The sequence below is a fragment of the Salminus brasiliensis genome, chromosome 8 (genome assembly GCF_030463535.1).
Source record: "Salminus brasiliensis chromosome 8, fSalBra1.hap2, whole genome shotgun sequence".
NCBI classification, from domain to species: Eukaryota; Metazoa; Chordata; class Actinopteri; order Characiformes; family Bryconidae; genus Salminus; species Salminus brasiliensis.
Genome location: NC_132885.1, coordinates 13813248 through 13830954, shown reverse-complemented (window position 1 = coordinate 13830954; position 17707 = coordinate 13813248). Strand labels below are relative to the sequence as shown.

The 17707-nt window shown below is 42.3% G+C and overlaps 1 protein-coding gene across 1 annotated transcript in view; it reads right to left on the bottom strand.

The window, feature by feature from the left end:
• LOC140560961 (inactive dipeptidyl peptidase 10-like) overlaps positions 1–13741 on the bottom strand; it is a 109685-nt gene extending 95944 nt beyond the window's left edge. The window contains exon 1 of the mRNA XM_072685702.1: positions 13600–13741. Coding sequence (XP_072541803.1) covers positions 13600–13656 — 57 coding nt within the window. The 5' untranslated portion in view covers positions 13657–13741. The remainder of the gene's footprint in view (positions 1–13599) is intronic.
• Positions 13742–17707: the final 3966 nt, after the last annotated feature.

The following is a 17707-nucleotide window of genomic DNA, read 5'->3' as shown; positions in this document are numbered from 1 at the left end:
GAGGCTCCTCTGCCATAAGCCCAAAAAAAGTGCCACCTGCCATGTGTCTCAGCTAACAGCAGAGCTCAGCATGACTTCCTGCTTCTTGTTGACTATGTGAACTCTCGCTCCTCTCTCTCTCTCTCTCTCTCTCTCTCTCTCTCTCTCTCTCTCTCCCACACACTCACTTACACATACACAGAGTTAAATAAGAGTGAGAGCATTACTATGAAAGAGTACCCTTGATGAACTCTAAACTACCTTTGAAGAACTGCTTTCATAAACACATACTTCTCCAACCTTTCACCCCCACCCTTTGCTGAAGTAGCAGGGTCTTCTAGGTAACCTAATCAAGATGTTGGAACATTGCTTTAAGGATTTAATTGCATTTAGCCACAAGGGTATCAGTGAGGTCAAGTACTGATGTTTGATGATTAGGTCTGAATCACAAACATCTCTCCAGCTCATCCTGAATGTACTGGATGAAGCTCCATCACTCCAAAGAACGCAGTTCCACTGCTCCACAGCCTGGGAGTGCTGGGAAGTTCCATACCAATCTGAGCTTGGCATTGGGCATTGTGACTTTACACTCATCTACAGCTTCCCCTAAGGGTTTCATTTTACTGACAGTGCTATTCTATTGAGATTAAACAAGCTGCTTTCTTTAATGGGTGAACCTTGAAGCAGCTGATTCACGGATTAAAAGAGGTGTCTGTATTTTTTGGGACATACAGTGCAGCTACAGTGATAGAACTGACTGATGATGAAAATAACTGATAAATAAATACCAAACGTCTGGTCTAATATTGCTATGGGCAACAACACCCACGCATCACACATGCATTGTTAATTTGTTGTACTGAGAGAGAAGAACACCCCAATCCAACAAGAGGTAAGAAACAGAAGGCTACACAAAAACAAACATGGCACTGATCCAAGGTTTGCCGACCAAAAGAAAAGAAGCAGAAGACCTGCTTAGGATGGAAAGACTTAATGTTGATTCCCAGAATCGCCCAGAATCAACATTACTGCATTCATCTTATGTACATTACTTTTCCTATTGATTAGGATTGGGCCTTAAACTACTGACATGATGGTATTTTGCTTTCATTGAACCCTTTCTGCTTTCTGTGGCCATTTCTCCCAGTGTGGGATGAGGTTTTCTCAGTATTGAGCTTTGATCCTTAAGCTTACTGTTTTTACTGCACTAGAAACAGTATCACGACTCCACAAAATGATGCAGAGACTCCTGCATGCCTGCAAAAAGCCTGGGCACGGGGCCTTAACCTTGGCTGAATGATCACAGACACTTTTGGTGAGTCATAGTGAAGGGGGTAGAAATCAGCATGTATTCAGTAATTCAGACCAGCAAAAGAAGAAAACAGCAGCATGACCTTAACAACAACAGGGCTTACCGCAAAATGCAAATCACTGGTTAGCCTCAAAAACAGCGCACCAGTCCACAAGAACTCCACATAATATAGAGTGTAGAGCTGTGGATTGAAGAGTGATTGGGGGGATGGGGGAGAGATGAAAAGGGGGGAATGTGCTCATCAAAAGCATACTATCTCATCTATAAAACATGCTGGAAGTGGTGTCATGGCTTAGACATGTGTGGCTGCCAATGGAACTGCTTCACTTGGCTTCATTATTGATGTGACTGCAGATGACAGCAGCAGGATGGGTTCTGACATGTGCAGAAGCATCTGAACTGCTCAGATCCAACCAAACGCCTCAGAGCTCGCTGGATGGTGAAGTCAAGAGGGGGAATGTTCATTCCACGGAGCGTGCATTTTACTTTCTTACTGAAGAGGACAGTGAAAACAAAAAGCCAAGACTGATGGCTGCATTCCAGGCCTGGAAGATATGCCAAAAAAAAAAAAAGAAAAAAAAAGAAAAATAGAAAAAAATAATTTTATTCAGGATTATCTTAAAATAATTACTTTTAGTCCTCTCCCTGGAGGCTACATCCAACAAAAGGCTATGATTCCTCAACAATTCTCATCCAGTACCAGAATCCATCAAAGGGCTTTTAACAGAGTTAACTTGCTTAAACATAAAAAGTGTGCAGGCTCTCCAAACAGGACAATGACTCACATATCTAAGGTGGTTGTAAAATGGATGAAGCAGGTTAGCATTAAGCATTTGGAATGACCTTCCCAAACTCCTGACCACAATCATATCGGATATATGTGGACTGTGCTGGGAAACCAACAAATATACCTGAAGACCAGTCAAATATCCAAGCAGAATTCTGCCAGAAGCTTGGTGACAAAGGTGGTCAAGGTGTTAACTGGCGCCAAAAGTTGTTTTTTTTTTTTTGTTGCTAAAGATCACAGTCAACAGTTTGGACACACATCATCATCTTTAAAACATTTGACCCAAATGTTGATCCAATTGATTCAAAGGCTGTGGTGACCTTATTCTCTTGCAGAACACTGGGGACACACGGGTATCCACTGTAGTTAGGATGTTGTGGATAGAGGGGATTTCAAGTAGACCTAAGTAGATTTGGTCATACAGGCTATTAAGGTTATTTGTTGGTCTTGCTAAATGAATAAAGGTGATGTATTAATGTACATTAAAATACTTTAGGTAAATGGTTTGAGAGATATTTCCACCCTCACACATACACATTGCCACAATCCTACTTAACCCTCCTTCATACCACAACATTGTAACTATGGTGGATACCCGTCTGTTCCCAGTGTCCTCTTTTTGGACAACACAAAACGATTTTAAGATGATGATGATGATCAGAAAGCATTCAACCAGAGTTCCACTGCTCCACAGCTCAATACCTCCTTCCATCACTGGTGATGTAAGCCAATTTTAAGTAATATGTTTCCCAAGAATGGTTACTTATCAATGGCCAATTTGGACTGAAATTTTGAAGAAGAAAAAAAGAAAATAGTGCCCCCCCCTCACTTTCAAACATAATTTAGTAGAATGCAGAGCCAAAACACCCAACAGTTTGTCCTTGTCCAAAATCCTCCAGATTGCACTGTAGACTCACAATGTGCAGAACTTAGAGAGGGATGTAAATCAACACAGGGGGAAAGAGGGCAAGAGAGAGAGAAAGATAAGGCAAGAGGGGAAGAGAGAAGTAGAGAGAAGGGAGAGCTGTGGATGCACAATTAATCATACAGTATATTAAGCACAATCACGATTTTGTCTTCTATAATTATCTAACCATGAAAGGCAGCAATTAATGCATTCCTTTTGGTGGTGCGTCTGCAGCGTCATAGCCAAGTGTTCACAGCAATAAACTGTGCTGCAGACTAAATGAGTGCCATAATGAAATTTCAGGTTGTGGAGTGTATGCTGAGGGCAGTAAACAGTCTTTCACTGGTTAGAATTAAGCAGGTAGATAAAGAGCAGTTTGAGCCAACACTCTCTCTAGCTGGGAGCTTGGTAGGCTTTATTAATGCTATGAATGATCTATGGCTCTAATTTACTAAAGTCATTAACATTATAAATTCCCTAGCTTGTGAGAAAACAGCGGTGCGCTGGGCGAGGAATTTGTCATGATCCAGTGCCCGAACATTTAACTGCATTTGCATTCGCAAAAGCTTTTATCATGCCGCTTAGTAATCCCGCTGCTGTTTGTGCAGGGCTCTGAGCTGAACCCAATGGATGTCTTTAATATCTCTTGCGTGTGTGTGACATCCTCTCCCTGCTACTTTTAATCTCCCTGCAACAATCTTTAATCAGGTCTCAGTTTCTTTTATAGATTATATCCCTCTAATCTTTCCTTTAATTCCTCCCTCCCTCGCTCACTCACTCACTCACTTCCTCGGATTTTTATCTGTTGTCTGGAGGAGGAGGTTTTCTGGCACGCTCTCCAGATGACTGCCAAAACTCTTGCTCTACCTCCACTGCTTTTAATCCGCCCAAATCATAAGATCTTTACTTTCCTCTCAGAAGGTGCTGCCTATTGTGCAGCAGGGTCATCATGTTCTGGTCCTGGTGCAGAACAGTGGTCATTTTCCTTTGCGGATACACCTTCCAAACCTAGTGATTTGCAGAGGTGTAGAATCAAGTGCGTTTGAGCAGAGGAATTACGGACCTCAGACAGACTGTAGCTTGATTATAATGTCTTGCATTCATTTTTTACATGTATGGCATTTGGTTGATGCTCTCATCCACAGCAACTTACACTTTATTCGTGTTACACAGGTGGGTGAGTGTAGTGTTAGGAGTCTTGCCCAATGATTCTTATTGATTTCACATGGTATGCTTACCCAGCCGGGGGAATCAAACTCTAGTCTGCCACAGGGAGGCCGGGGTTGGTACCCACTACGCTACACCAATCCAAATCAATTAACATGTGTTTCATCTCTGGATCTAGATATACTTTGGCCACAATTCATTCACAGTCTTCAGTGAAATGTATCCACAAGTTTGACCAGATGAGGTCTGGATGTACATATATATAAAGTACATCCAGTCACATCCATCATTTGTGTTATACTTACAGTAACCTGCTGTTAAAGTGTTTCAGTGTCTTAAACACTGTCAAATATCACAAGAAACCACCCAAGGCTCCGTTCACACCTGGTGTTAATATCTAGAGTCTTGGGTGATCCGATCACTGTGATTACAAAAAGGGTAGCTGTTCATACCTGGTATTTTAAATGAGTCTCCTGTGACCACTTGTGATCAGATTTCCATTTTAAAATTCTACTTCCGGATCATTCCTGCTGGAGGAGAGGCAAGGCACACATTAACGCCATCACTCTCCCGCTGCTTTTGTTTTGACACCCAAATGGCTCGCGAGTCCTTGCTCATGTTCCCGTATGGGCAGTTTGAGAGTGCGTCTTATAAATGACCGCGAGGGGATTTCTGCATTTTCCAGCTGGGACAGTGACAAGGTTGTCAAGGGTGGTGCCTTGCTGTCATGGACACATCGAGACACACTGTGTCCCGTTCATACCTGTACTTTGTGCAAGTCATGGATCACGTTAATGCCAGGTGTGAACTGAGGCCTAAGGCTCAAATTACACCTGGCCTTAACATGCATTCTAGGTGATCCGATTCTAAGTGGGCAGGACAAAGTGCTGGTGGATGCAGAGTATTCAAGCGAGAATTGTAATCCGACATACCATGAATCGGCCACATCAGACAACTGTTCTCTTTTTTGCTAATCATCACTCAGCAAACACATTTCCCCGTTCTGAAACTGTATGCAGATATGGATCACACTGCATCGACAATAGTGTTGAATGTAGTAAGGAGTCTTCTCCGACTCCCTCTGAACGCAATCCAATCAAAATCTGAACCAAATGTGTAGTGCATGTGTTTACACCTGGTTTATTTTTACATGGTCAAGCGCCATCCAAACCTGATCCAATAACCATGCCAGGGGTAAACAGCCTATTAGACAGTCTGGAATATAAGGCCAGCTATACCAACTGTTTATCTTATGGAAGTGAAAACAGACATTCAATAAGCTTTTTCATTTACCCTCACAGCTACAAAGCATCCACTAAATTACATACTTTCATATTTGTATGCACGCCCCAGTTCTTTTCAGTTCCGCAAAGAAGCAGAAAAGTGCCAGTCTGCACATAAAGTGAAAGGAGCAAGAGGCTGGTTCTGACCTGGTTCCAGACAAATAGAAAAGCTAAATTCACAAAGACAAATCTGAACTTTGCTCTCCGTTCCAGAAAACACATTAGCAACCGCAGTGAAAAGCAGTTCTCTTTTCTTCTTACTTTTATCCTTTTCTTTTTTGAAATCTCAGCAAAGCACCCCCCCTCCACCCCGCTGATCCTTCAAACTGACAGACAGTCCTAAATAGAGTGCTTAATTCACCACAGCTGAAACTAATCTCTGATTTATGAGGATTTTCTGCCTATTCCACAGCCAGGGAGAGCTGTGCTCATAGATGCTCCATCTCTCAAACATGCTGCACAACCACTTTATAACATCAAAACGCTCAAGGCTTGCTTTCCAAAGTGAGCCTAGACCTAAACTACAAAGGATTTGCAGTGGAGCATCCACTGCTTCCATTGCCAGACTAATTTAGTCCAGGATTAAGTTTAATCACCGTCTGGGGGACTGGCAACAGCATGTTAGATATCTCCAGTAGGCTAGAAATGCCTAATGCACGGTAATTTGTGAGTAAACCAATTTAACTGAGGGTTACTCATGTTGTGGGGGTGCTTTGGTCTCTAGCCAGGCCCATCAATATGGCTAATTAAAAGCAAGATAAACCTAAAGCATGTACAGGAACATTATGTGAATGGCAATTGGTGGGAACACCGCAAAGTGTAATAAATAAACATCTGCTGAAATTACACTTATAGTTAGAAACACATCCTTTGCACAGTGGAGCAGTTATAAAGTTGTGTGGAGGGCGGCAATGACAACGAAGACGATATCCACTCATAAATCAGAGCCAAAACATTTTTGGTTTGGTCAGAAGAACCAACAGAAAATGATAAAGGATAAAATGGATAAGGATAAAAAGCCACTCTTCTATCCAACTAAAGAGTGGAAAAAATGGATAGTCTACATAGAGAAGCTAAAAACAAGAACAAGCAGCTCCAAGCAGCTCCAACCCACTCATTAATCAGCATCCTCACAGGTTACACAACTAATTAAACAAATTAAACTGCATGGTCCAAATGTTTGTGGACACCCCTTCTAATAGATGCATTCAGCTACTTTAACTTGAATGCACACATACACAGCTTTTCTAGTCCCTATTGGCACCTGAAACTTACTGGCACAATGCCTAATGCCATGTGTAGGCTAGAGAGGTATAATGCCCCCCCCCCAGCACTGAGCTGTGGAGCAGTGAAACTGTGTTCTCTGAAATGATGGTGGTGCTCCATCTGATACGTCTGAAATGAGTTGGGGGTGAGGTGGGGTGGTGATCATCCAACACCCTGACCTCACTTATGCACTTGTTGCTGAATGCAATCAAATCCTCACAGCAATGCCCTACAATCTAGTAGAAAGCCTTCCCTGAACAGTAGAGTTACTTCAACAAAAGCAGGATAAGCTTTTAATACACTTGATTTTGGAAGAAATTAATAATAAGCAGGCGTCCCAATACTTTTGTATGTATATGCCGTATGTTTATACATTAAAAATGTTGTTTTTTTGTAAAGAGAAAATCTTTTTTATTTGGAATTTATTTCGTTTGTTACTTTAACCGAAATGGCATCCTATAGGGGCAGAGAATAAAACCGCAAATTGCATTAAAAACTCCAATACAGCAGAGCAATATTCTCCAAGAGCAGTGCTACTGTTTCCATCTTATAATAAAGACAATACAGAACACAACATATGTAATCTTATATCCTGCCTGGGACTGTTTCATTGCTCTGTGCTCATTTGAATATCATAGATATGGATGCCATTGTTGTCATTGCTTTCCACTTCAATTTCAGCCTCTTTCCTCTCAGGCATAGGAATAGAGCTAACTGGAGTTAGTATAGACCGACCACTCCAGTACATAATTTTTGCATTTGTTTGCATCCATTTTATACATATTGCCATATGTTATTTGTGACAAACAGATCGAGCTTGGAAAGAGCAGGGGACTGTAAGAGCAAGAGGCCTATATGAGGTGGGAGAAGTGTATGAATATAAGACAATTGCAGCTTTGTGTTTCTTCTGGTCATGGACTGTTCGTTCTTTCATCTACAGACCTGCTAAATGAATTCTGAGGAGAGCAAAACAACTCAAAGACGGATTAAAAGGCAAGACCACCACATTCATGTTCTAAAATCCCACATCTTAGCTTTAAGTCAGCCAAAGAGAGTCACAGCAGAAACCCTTTCTTCAATCTGATTATTTTTTTTAGGTCTATTCTGCTAATGGCGTGTTGATGTAAGCCCCAGACTGTACACTATATATCCAAATGTTTGTGGACATATTCTAATATGGCCCCTTGTGGCCCCTTCTAATAAATGCATTCAGCTACTTTTTTGCTTGTTTAGTCCCTGTATAGAGGTATTGCCAATAGAACAGAATAGGAGACTCTCTGGAGCAGATAAACATGAACCTGGAATGATGATGCTCCATCCAATACTTTACAAATGAGTTGGGGAGTTGGGGGTGAGGTGGGGTGGTGATCATCCAACATCCTGACCTTACTAAAGCTTTAGTCACTGAATGCAATCAAATCCTCTCAACATTGCACCAAAATCTAGTAGCCATCACTGGACAGTAGAGACAGGAGGTTAAACACTTTTTCAATACTTTAGAAGAAACAATTTTGAATATAAATATGCTGCACATGAACATAATCAATATGGGGGTCTCTGGTACAGTATGTGTACAGTACGCGTACAGTCCGCTGGTCATTGGGGAGCGTATGTAACCTCATTTCTTCATTATAAGAACCTGATCCCCAGCCGTTACTCATAGCCTATCAGTAACAGTGCATCATTTTTCTTTCTTGACTAGGTTTGCAGCAACTAATCGCTGCATAAATATCTGACCAGCGGTCCTCCCCAGAGAATCTGCATACGAATGTATGTATTCGATTATATACGATTATATGTATTCCATGTCCGTTTAGTGTACATCGATTACACACTCTATATTACGGTGCATTGTGGGATTGTCACAGTGCACTGAAAATGCAGCACTACGTTTTCGGACACCACTACAAAATGGCAGAGCCCCAAAGTAGCGCATCATATAGTGAATAGTGCACAATCTCAGACACAGCTCTGCAGACTGAGCAGTTTGCCACATTACGGAGCCTTCAGCCAACATGGCCACACATTTGCTGCGCCATTGCTCTGGTGTGCAAGTGAAGAGTTCTCCTGTGAGTCTCATAAGGACAAGTGTAAAAAGGTAAGAAGAAATTTAGTATGTAAACCCAGAGAGGTTTTAAACGAGGAGACTGGCCACCAATTTAAATATGTCTAGGAGTCCTGATAGCGTTCGTTTATGGGTAGAGTCCCAGCCTTAAACAAAGTCTCGCCTTTAAACTCAAAGAGCCAATCAGAGAGCTTGCTGGTTACACCGCAAGTGGAGGAGGGTCGATGATATTGTGTCTTCAGCCAGACTGCATTAAAATAAACGTCTCTCAAAAATGAGTGTTTCACTTTTGCTGCCCTTTCTTTTTCTTTTTTTGCTGATTCAAAAATGATGGAAAAAAGATTTATTGATCTTTTATATTACCAGGAAAGTTAATTAAACAGTGAGGCTTTGAACAAGATGTTCAGCTTTATTGTCTGTTAGTCATTGAATGCATTACACAGTGTCCAGCTACATTTAAAAGCTGATGTCAAGCTACAGTGTAGGTATTTGGTAATCAAGCGATTCATAATCTGCATAATCAATTTTTATTTGAAATAATCAATTGATTATTTGACTATCACCTTTCTCTTGCCATGCTCTATCTATTCTTGACAAATAGATAGAGCATGGCAAAAGAAAGGAACAAGGAACAGGAAGAGAAAGGCCTATCTGAAGGAGTCTGAATATAACAACTCCAGCTTTGTGTTTCTCCTGGTTGCTGGCTGCTCGTTTCTTCTTTAATCTACAGATCTGTTAATGAATTTTGAGGAGAGCAAAACAACTCCAAGAAGGATCAAAAGGCAAGAGCACAACATTTTTTGTTCTAAAATCAAAGAGCTTAGCTTCAAGTCAGCCGAAGAGAGTCACAGCAGACTCGCTGCGCAGCTGAGAGAACATTAAAGCCTTTTACCAGAAGGCAGCAGCAAAATGTGGAATGTTCTGAAGAAAAAACAAGAGCGAAACCAAGAACACAAAAACTGATAAATGTGTGCTCTGTGTGTGTGTGTGTGTGTGTGTGTGAGTGTGAGTGAGTGTGTTGGGGCGGGTGTGTGAAAGTACTCGATAAGGAACTTGTTATGCTCTTAAGCTGCCTGGTGGAGATAAAGGCTCCTTGAAAATCACAGATAAATGTATCTGTAAGGACTCTCCACTGGTCAAATAAATGACCTTATCGTTAGACTTCTGCCTGGGTCTTCACTAGCTTCCGAAAAGTGTAAACAACACCAGCACGGCCGGATCAGCTTGCATAGTGTAATATTACAGCCTGCTGTGTCCACTCTGCAGCTGGCGGCCCATGAATCCCTCGCATCTCTCAGCCCCCGGGTGGTAACAATTTGTTTGCCACCTTCTCGCATGCGGATTGGGGATTATTCTTTACACTGTTTTGCTTCAGCTGTGATTAAGTGGAAGTTTAACTTGCCCAAGTAAAAACACCATTTTTCTCAGTCAAGCGAAACCTTTCCTTTAATCCGTTTAGTTCTCAGGTCTTTTCGCTGCTAATGGGTTGTTGATATATCTCCCATCATGCATAATGCACGGCTTCTTGAGTCTTGAATATAAATATTCGGCACATGAATGTCATGAATATGCGATTCTCAGTATCTCTGGTACAGTATGTGCACATTATGTGCGTATCCTGCTGGTCATGGTGGATCCTAGGCAACCTGATTTTTCCATTATAAGCACTTGATCCCCAACGTCACTCATAGCCTATAGGAAACATGAAGCGCATATGCAGAACACAGCCAAAGGGTTTGGTAGACAGCAGTATATGTATGTGTGTGAGAGAGTGAATGAGTGAGTGAGTGAGTGAGTGAGTAAGAAAGAATGTATTGTGGCAGGCTGCTGATAGATCCCCTGCTCACTGTAATTGGACTGAGCGCTTCATTGATTGACCTTCTGTCATACCTGACCTTTACGTCCATCCTACCGCTGCACTCAAATCAGCAGGCTCAAGGCCTAACAGGCCTAATAAAGCTGACAGTGTTGTATGACTGTTGCAGCAATCAGGAGAAGTGATTATCAGATCAAGAGGCCGCTCTGAGCTCTGAACAATAGCCTGACCAAACCCCTCACCAGTTATCAGTTAGTAATCTCACATCTCGCTCGGCCCGGTTTCACAGTCAAGTCTTGGACTAATGACAAGCAAAACAGCAAAAATATCAAAAACATCCCAATGCCGGAGTGCATTTTCAAGTCTGATTCATACAATAATTTCATTTTATGAGATTTGATAAGATGGAAAAGACCAGCAGTGACGCAACTGCTGTTAAGAATTGAGGCCAATGATTTTTGTTTTTGATCTTCAACATTTTATATATGCAGCACTACAGCTAATTAAGCAGAGCCAGCTATGCGCTCTTGGATTCCTGGCATGGTTGGGATTCAAATCTGTGGTCTCTGGACAGATTGCATACCTCTCTAAGGTTTTGCTGTCCAAGATATGCCACCAAGGAGCTTCGTCTGAATCTCCTTTGTAATAAGACAAGCAGCTGCAGTGCTGATGACACTGATGATATGGTGAGAAAAGCTTAAGACAAGGATGACATACACTATGCTGGAAAGCAGACACCAGCTCAGCTTCCACTCTCCTGGGAAGACTGAGGAGGTCAGGCACTGATGGTTAGATGATTAGTTCTGGATCACCAGCACACCAGAACACCACTCCAACTTCTTTCCAAAGAATGACATGGAGCTGCATCACTGCATAGAACACAGTTCTCAGCTCAATGCCAGGGGGCTTCATACTTTACAGACACATGACATTGGGTATGGTGAGATTACATTTGTGGGACCCTGAATAGAAAGAGTGTTGAGACACATTTGGACATTTTGGGGTGCTTCCCAGGCAGAAATTAAGACTAGTCCTGGACTATGTTTTCCTTTTAACAGAGAATCTTTATTCAGAAAGCTCTGTAGTCTAGGCCTAATCCCTGTCCAAACACTAGGTCTTAATTCCCGTCCAGAAACTAGGGCTAAATCCCTGATCCAGGAACAAGGGTTTAATACATGATTCAGGAACTAGGGTTTAATACATGATTCAGGAACTTGGGTTTAATACATGATTAAGGAACTAGGGCTTAATCCCTGATCCAGGAACTAGGGTTTAATACATGATTCAGGAACTAGGGCTTAATCCCTGATCCAGGAACTAGGGCTTAATCCCTGATCCAGGAACTAGGGCTTAATCCCTGATCCAGGAACTAGGGTTTACTACATGATTCAGGAAATAGGTCTTAATCCCTGATCCAGGAACTAGGGTTTACTACATGATTCAGGAAATAGGTCTTAATCCCTGATCCAGGAACTAGGGTTTACTACATGATTCGGGAACTAGGGCTTAATCCCTGATCCAGGAACTAGGGTTTAATACATGACTCAGGAACTAGGGTTTACTACATGATTCAGGAACTAGGGCTTAATCCCTGATCCAGGAACTAGGGCTTAATCCCTGGTCCAGGAACTAGGGTTTAATACATGATTTAGGAACTAAATCTCAATCTCTAATCCACAGTGAATAATCACATTGCCCACCCTATACTGTTTCTTTAGTCTAGGTTTAATCTTAATCAGGATCTGGGGAACTGGTTCTACATGTCTGGTTTGGTGATACTGGTTGACAATAGCATTAATGTCCACAAAGAAGATGAAGAAGGGAAGGTCCACAGTAAAATAGCTCTGCTTTCAGGCTTCACTGGCTGGTCCAGTGATCAGCCTCTAATGATATTTCCCCACACTGACACAGGCTTGAATCAATTTTTCCTCCCATCGCCCTGCAGAAAACCCATCTTTTAACAAAGGGTGCGGATTCTGCTGGCTAGCCTTGCCTACTTTCAAACACACAGATGCAAAACTGCATCAGCAAAAGCAGAGGGTTGAGTCCCATCCAGCACATTGGTCATATCACGGCCATGTTTCATCTAGAATATGAAGCAGATTAAGAGATGCCAGCAGCATGCACAACACCAGCGCTGTCTATATTGCCCTATTTTACATAAATCAGCCCTCTGACGCGCACAGCATGAAGAATAGGGTAGCCTACACTTGAGTGGGCGCTGAAAGACTGACGGGCTCATTTTCAGCTGTTGAAGTGAAGGGTGCATGATAGGGAAGGACGGCAGCAAGTTGCAAACTGCGTGTGTGTGTGTGTAAGTGTGTAAGCGTGTGTGTGTGTGTGTGTGTGTTTTAGCAGTTGAAGACGGAGCATGGCTTTCACCCTGTCTCTTTCCAGCACGCGCTGTCAGAGGCTCCGCTAAACGCAGTGCAACGGGACGGTGTGCTCGCTCGCTCGCGCGCTCGCGCGCGCGCGCACACCCGCACACGCACGAACGCAGGCGCGTTCCCGTCACCGCTGCATTCGACGTGCTCAGAATTACAACACGCCCTGATGCATCGAGCACTATGGATAAAGCCTGCTTAACGTTACTCTCGCCTTGCTCGGTATGCATGCGCGCGTCCCAGGCATTGCTTGCGTCCCCATATGGCTCCATATGGCACGATTGATTCATTGCTGGAAGCACACTGCTCTAGATAGCCTGCTGTCCACGTAACAGAGCAGAAAACAGCAAAACTGAAAAGCTCGCCTACAAAAGGCGGTTACGAGGAGCCCAGTTTAATGGATGGATGTCAACTAAGCTTGCACGGTCGAGCTTGTTGGCCACGGCACAGCGCTGCGCTCCTCTGCGCTAAACTATTCTTCATCATCTGGCAACTTGGCGAGAGCCAAACTTCATCCACCCAAAACTGAACGCTGCAGGAGACGATCACTCAGCCATCCACACAGGAGAGCAGTCCAGTAGAAACGAGGGGGGACACATGTGAATACATCCAAATCAATTACAACAGGCTTACCTTTATGGTTTTCGAAGACTGACACTTGACTTGAGAGACGGTAGCTGTTTGGTTCATGTTTGAATGGAAATGCACCTGCCAATCTGCTCCAAAAAAAAAAAGCGCGAGCTCAGTGCTATCTACAGCAGCCGTAATCCACTCCAGTAGAAAAAGGCAGCGGAAAGCATCCACGAGCTCTCTTCTTCGAGAGTGGTCTGGAGCAGAGGGGAGTGAGGCGCGAGGAGTGAATCACATGCGTAATGTACCCAGCTCAATCCAGCACTGTCGCCTGTGCCTCTGCTCTGCTCGCCCCTGGGCCCCCCTCTCTGCACCACAATCAACAGGATGGATGAGCTGGAGAGGGACTTGAGCTTCTTGAGCTAAGACACAAAGAGTCATTAGCAGCATGTGTGGTGGTCATTTATACATTATTTTTTCCACAGTGCAAAAAAATTACATTAGAGAATATGGAGAGACCTTATCATTCCTGAAAAATAGACCTATTATTGGTTCCCTGAGAAACCTATTCATGGTTCTTTTAAGGAGCATTTTCAACCTAATGTCTATCTGCAGCTGCACATAGGTGAGACATGTCACTTCCAGTAGCTCCAATGCTTCATCTGAAATCAAAAAGCATTCAGAGTAAGTCAGTTCACAGTGGGATTCTGCTCAACAGGTTTTCTGTCCTTTTATTAACCACTGGAGAAGCATCTCACTCACTGCTGCTGTAACTGACCATATTCTCAACAGGTTTTCTGTCCTTTTATTAACCACTGGAGAAGCATCTCACTCACTGCTGCTGTAACTGACCATATTCTCAACAGGTTTTCTGTCCTTTTATTAACCACTGGAGAAGCATCTCACTCACTGCTGCTGTAACTGACCATATTCTCAACAGGTTTTCTGTCCTTTTATTAACCACTGGAGAAGCATCTCACTCACTGCTGCTGTAACTGACCATATGCTCAACAGGTTTTCTGTCCTTTTATTAACCACTGGAGAAGCATCTCACTCACTGCTGCTGTAACTGACTGTATTCTACAGCTGCACCAGACAGATATTGCTATAAACACTAGAGAATTTATTAACAGAATTGGAATCAGAATCTGACTCTATTGGCCAAGTATGCTTACACATACAAGGAATTTGTTTTTGGTTACAGTAGCTCACAGTGCACGATAACTGACATTACAGAAGTAACAAACACACCCAACCTACACACACACACACACACACACACACACACACAGTGACATACACGCACAGACACACCTGTAAACTTAACATGTGCAGAGTTGTATATTTAAAGTAAAGTGCTAAGTGCAGCAGTAAAGAACAGAACAGTGCAGACTGGATTAAATAGATATAAATATGGAGAACAGAGGAGTCACTGGTTGAGACGGTATTTACTGTAAGTTACTGTAACTTAGAACCACCCATTGCTAGATTCACAGGGGTCCAAACCACCTCTAAGAGCACACTCTGCACTTTTATCTGTTAAAAATGTACACAAGTGCTTTGGTGCCGCTTGGAAAAGGCTGCCAACTTCTGCTCCCTTAAAAACTGCTGGGTTTTGCCTGTAGATTCGTAGTTTTGGTAAAGCTCAGCCGCTGGGGGTTCTAAGGTACAGTAACAATCCAACCACTGGGTTAATTATCAGCACCAGCACCTGAAGCCTGAGGAAGCTGGTTAAAACCTCATGGCTGAAATGACCTGGGAAGTAAAGTTTCATAAACTATAGCTGGTTACTTCTTGTTACTTTGAATGACCCAACATGTAAAAACAGACACGTAAAAAAAGACTGCATCTTGTTCCTGAACTGTTGATGTGGAACGGAGAGTTAGAGCTGAGTTACTGGTAGGCCAACATTGTTAGACTAACTAGACTTTAGCACTACTCTTAAGGTTTGGTCCATTATCCTGAGTAAGGTGGTGGTGAATTGTGGGAAGTTAATTTTCTAACCTTCCTTATCTCCTCTTTACAGATTGGACACCATCCCAGACGATTTGGTGATCCAACAAAAGACTTTGCTTTAATGAGATTGTCACTGTGGAAAATGAAACCTTGGGAGGTGTTGGGATGATAACAGAGGCCCTGATAAACACACTTTTTATTTCAATTTTAAACTAATAAACTTAAACTTACTGTTCACATAACATTTTTTATTGATTGATTTTTTTTCTAGTTTGGCAAATGGTAAATATCCAGAACTTCTGCCTGGCCTGACTTGCCTCTCCCCTTCTATTTATTTATTCTATTTACATGATGTGGTTCCGTCTGCCCTGGGAAACAGGTGGGATCTGTAATTGCTAGCATTGACTGCCAGTTGGATCTGTTTACCATAAACGCAAAGAAAGAAAACAAAAGACAGTAGAGTGAAAGAAAAGGGTGATGTTGTGTCAACTAATTGTCAAACAGAAAGGTGGATGTAGTCTGTGAGTGGGGGAAATTATACTGTGTTCAGTATCTGTGCTATCAAATTTGTAATAAATGGCAGTTCCCGAGTCATAATTTTGTAATGGGGACTTTGGGAGACCTTCTTGATCCCAAAGTTCCTGAGTTCAACCATCATCCTTTTATTTAACATGGTTGAGAATCGTTATCAGACGGTAGCTCTTTAATTTTAACTCTGCAGCTGCTAGTAATGGTTGTTTTTCCACATTATTTTAATATGCAATCGATGTGCATGTAACTTGCTATAGAACAGTGCTATTGGTCCTTCTGTCCATAGCAAACTGACTCCTTTGCTAGTGCAGTGTGAGTTATTAATGTTGCGTTATCTTCCCTTTTTTTATATTGCTCTGATGACAAAGTGGGAGGTAGGATCTTCCCGCTAGTATGTGAACGCAGCATTAGCCTGTTGGTTTAATGTATAGTGCAATGGGCTAACAGTTAGTTCATATCTTAACTCTTAACAAACAGGAGCTGAAAGCAGGATTTGTCTTCACTTCAGTGAATTACACTCTCCACCTGTAGGGGGAGCCCATGAGCAAAATATAATGCTGCCTTAAATGAAGAGCCCATTTTAAATGGGCTAGTGTGCAGCTACCCTTGGGGTAAAACACTCATGGCATGCAAAAGTTTGAGCACTTTGAGTAATGTGAATAGATGAGTAAATGATGAAACTCGTTTTCAAAAGGCATCAATATTAAGACGACACACTTTAGTTTCTTAATCAGGATGACTTTATTTGCTAAATAAGAGTCCTGACGGTCTTTTGTTGTCAAACAGGGGGTTTGACTTGCTTTTCTAGCAATCTTTTGAGACAATCTCTCTCAAGGGTTTCTTTTTCAGAGCATAACTTGACTTCCTCTGTTCCTGTTTACTGCCATATCTTTATTACATCCTATATTATGAACTGAGAAAATAACTATGCGGGGAAAAAAAACTTCTGCTATCTACTAGCCTTCTCCTGCTTTGTGGGCATCAGTTGTAACTTGTTTTAATGTGTACTGAGCAGCTGCTGAGATGAGCCCATGGCTGCTGTTGGGACAAAGTTTAAGAAATCAGAATATAAAGTTTTTGGATTTTTGATAATTACGATCTGAGACTTATTTGAGAGGTTATTTGAGAGGTCAGATCTCTTGTAGACGCCGCTCTAAATACAGAGGGTGTAATGATTGCATACACAATTTTAGATTCCGGAGCCAATATTTAATTGTCCAAATGTTTGTGGACACCCCTTCTAATGAAAGCATTCGGCTACTTTAAGTTGCATCTTGCATCTGCACACATGCAGCTAGTCACTGTTATATGAAATGGGACTCTCGGAAGCAGATAAACCTATTGGCACCATGCCTAATGCCAGGCGTGGGCTAGAGGGGTATAAACTGTGGAACTGTGTTCTCTAGAATGATGGTGCTTCATTCAATGCTTTTTGGATGAGTCGGGGTGGTGATCATATAACATCCTGACCTCGCTAACACGTTTGTCACTGAATGCAATCAAATCCTTACAGCAGTGTTCCAAAATCTAGTAGAAGGCTCTTCGCTGGACAGTGGAGGCAGTTATTCCAACAAAAGCAGTATACCCTTGATACTCTTGATTTTGGAAGAAACAATGAATGAGCAGATGTCTCAAAACCTAGTCTGTAAGTGTAAAATGGTTTAATTATGAATCTTTAATGTAC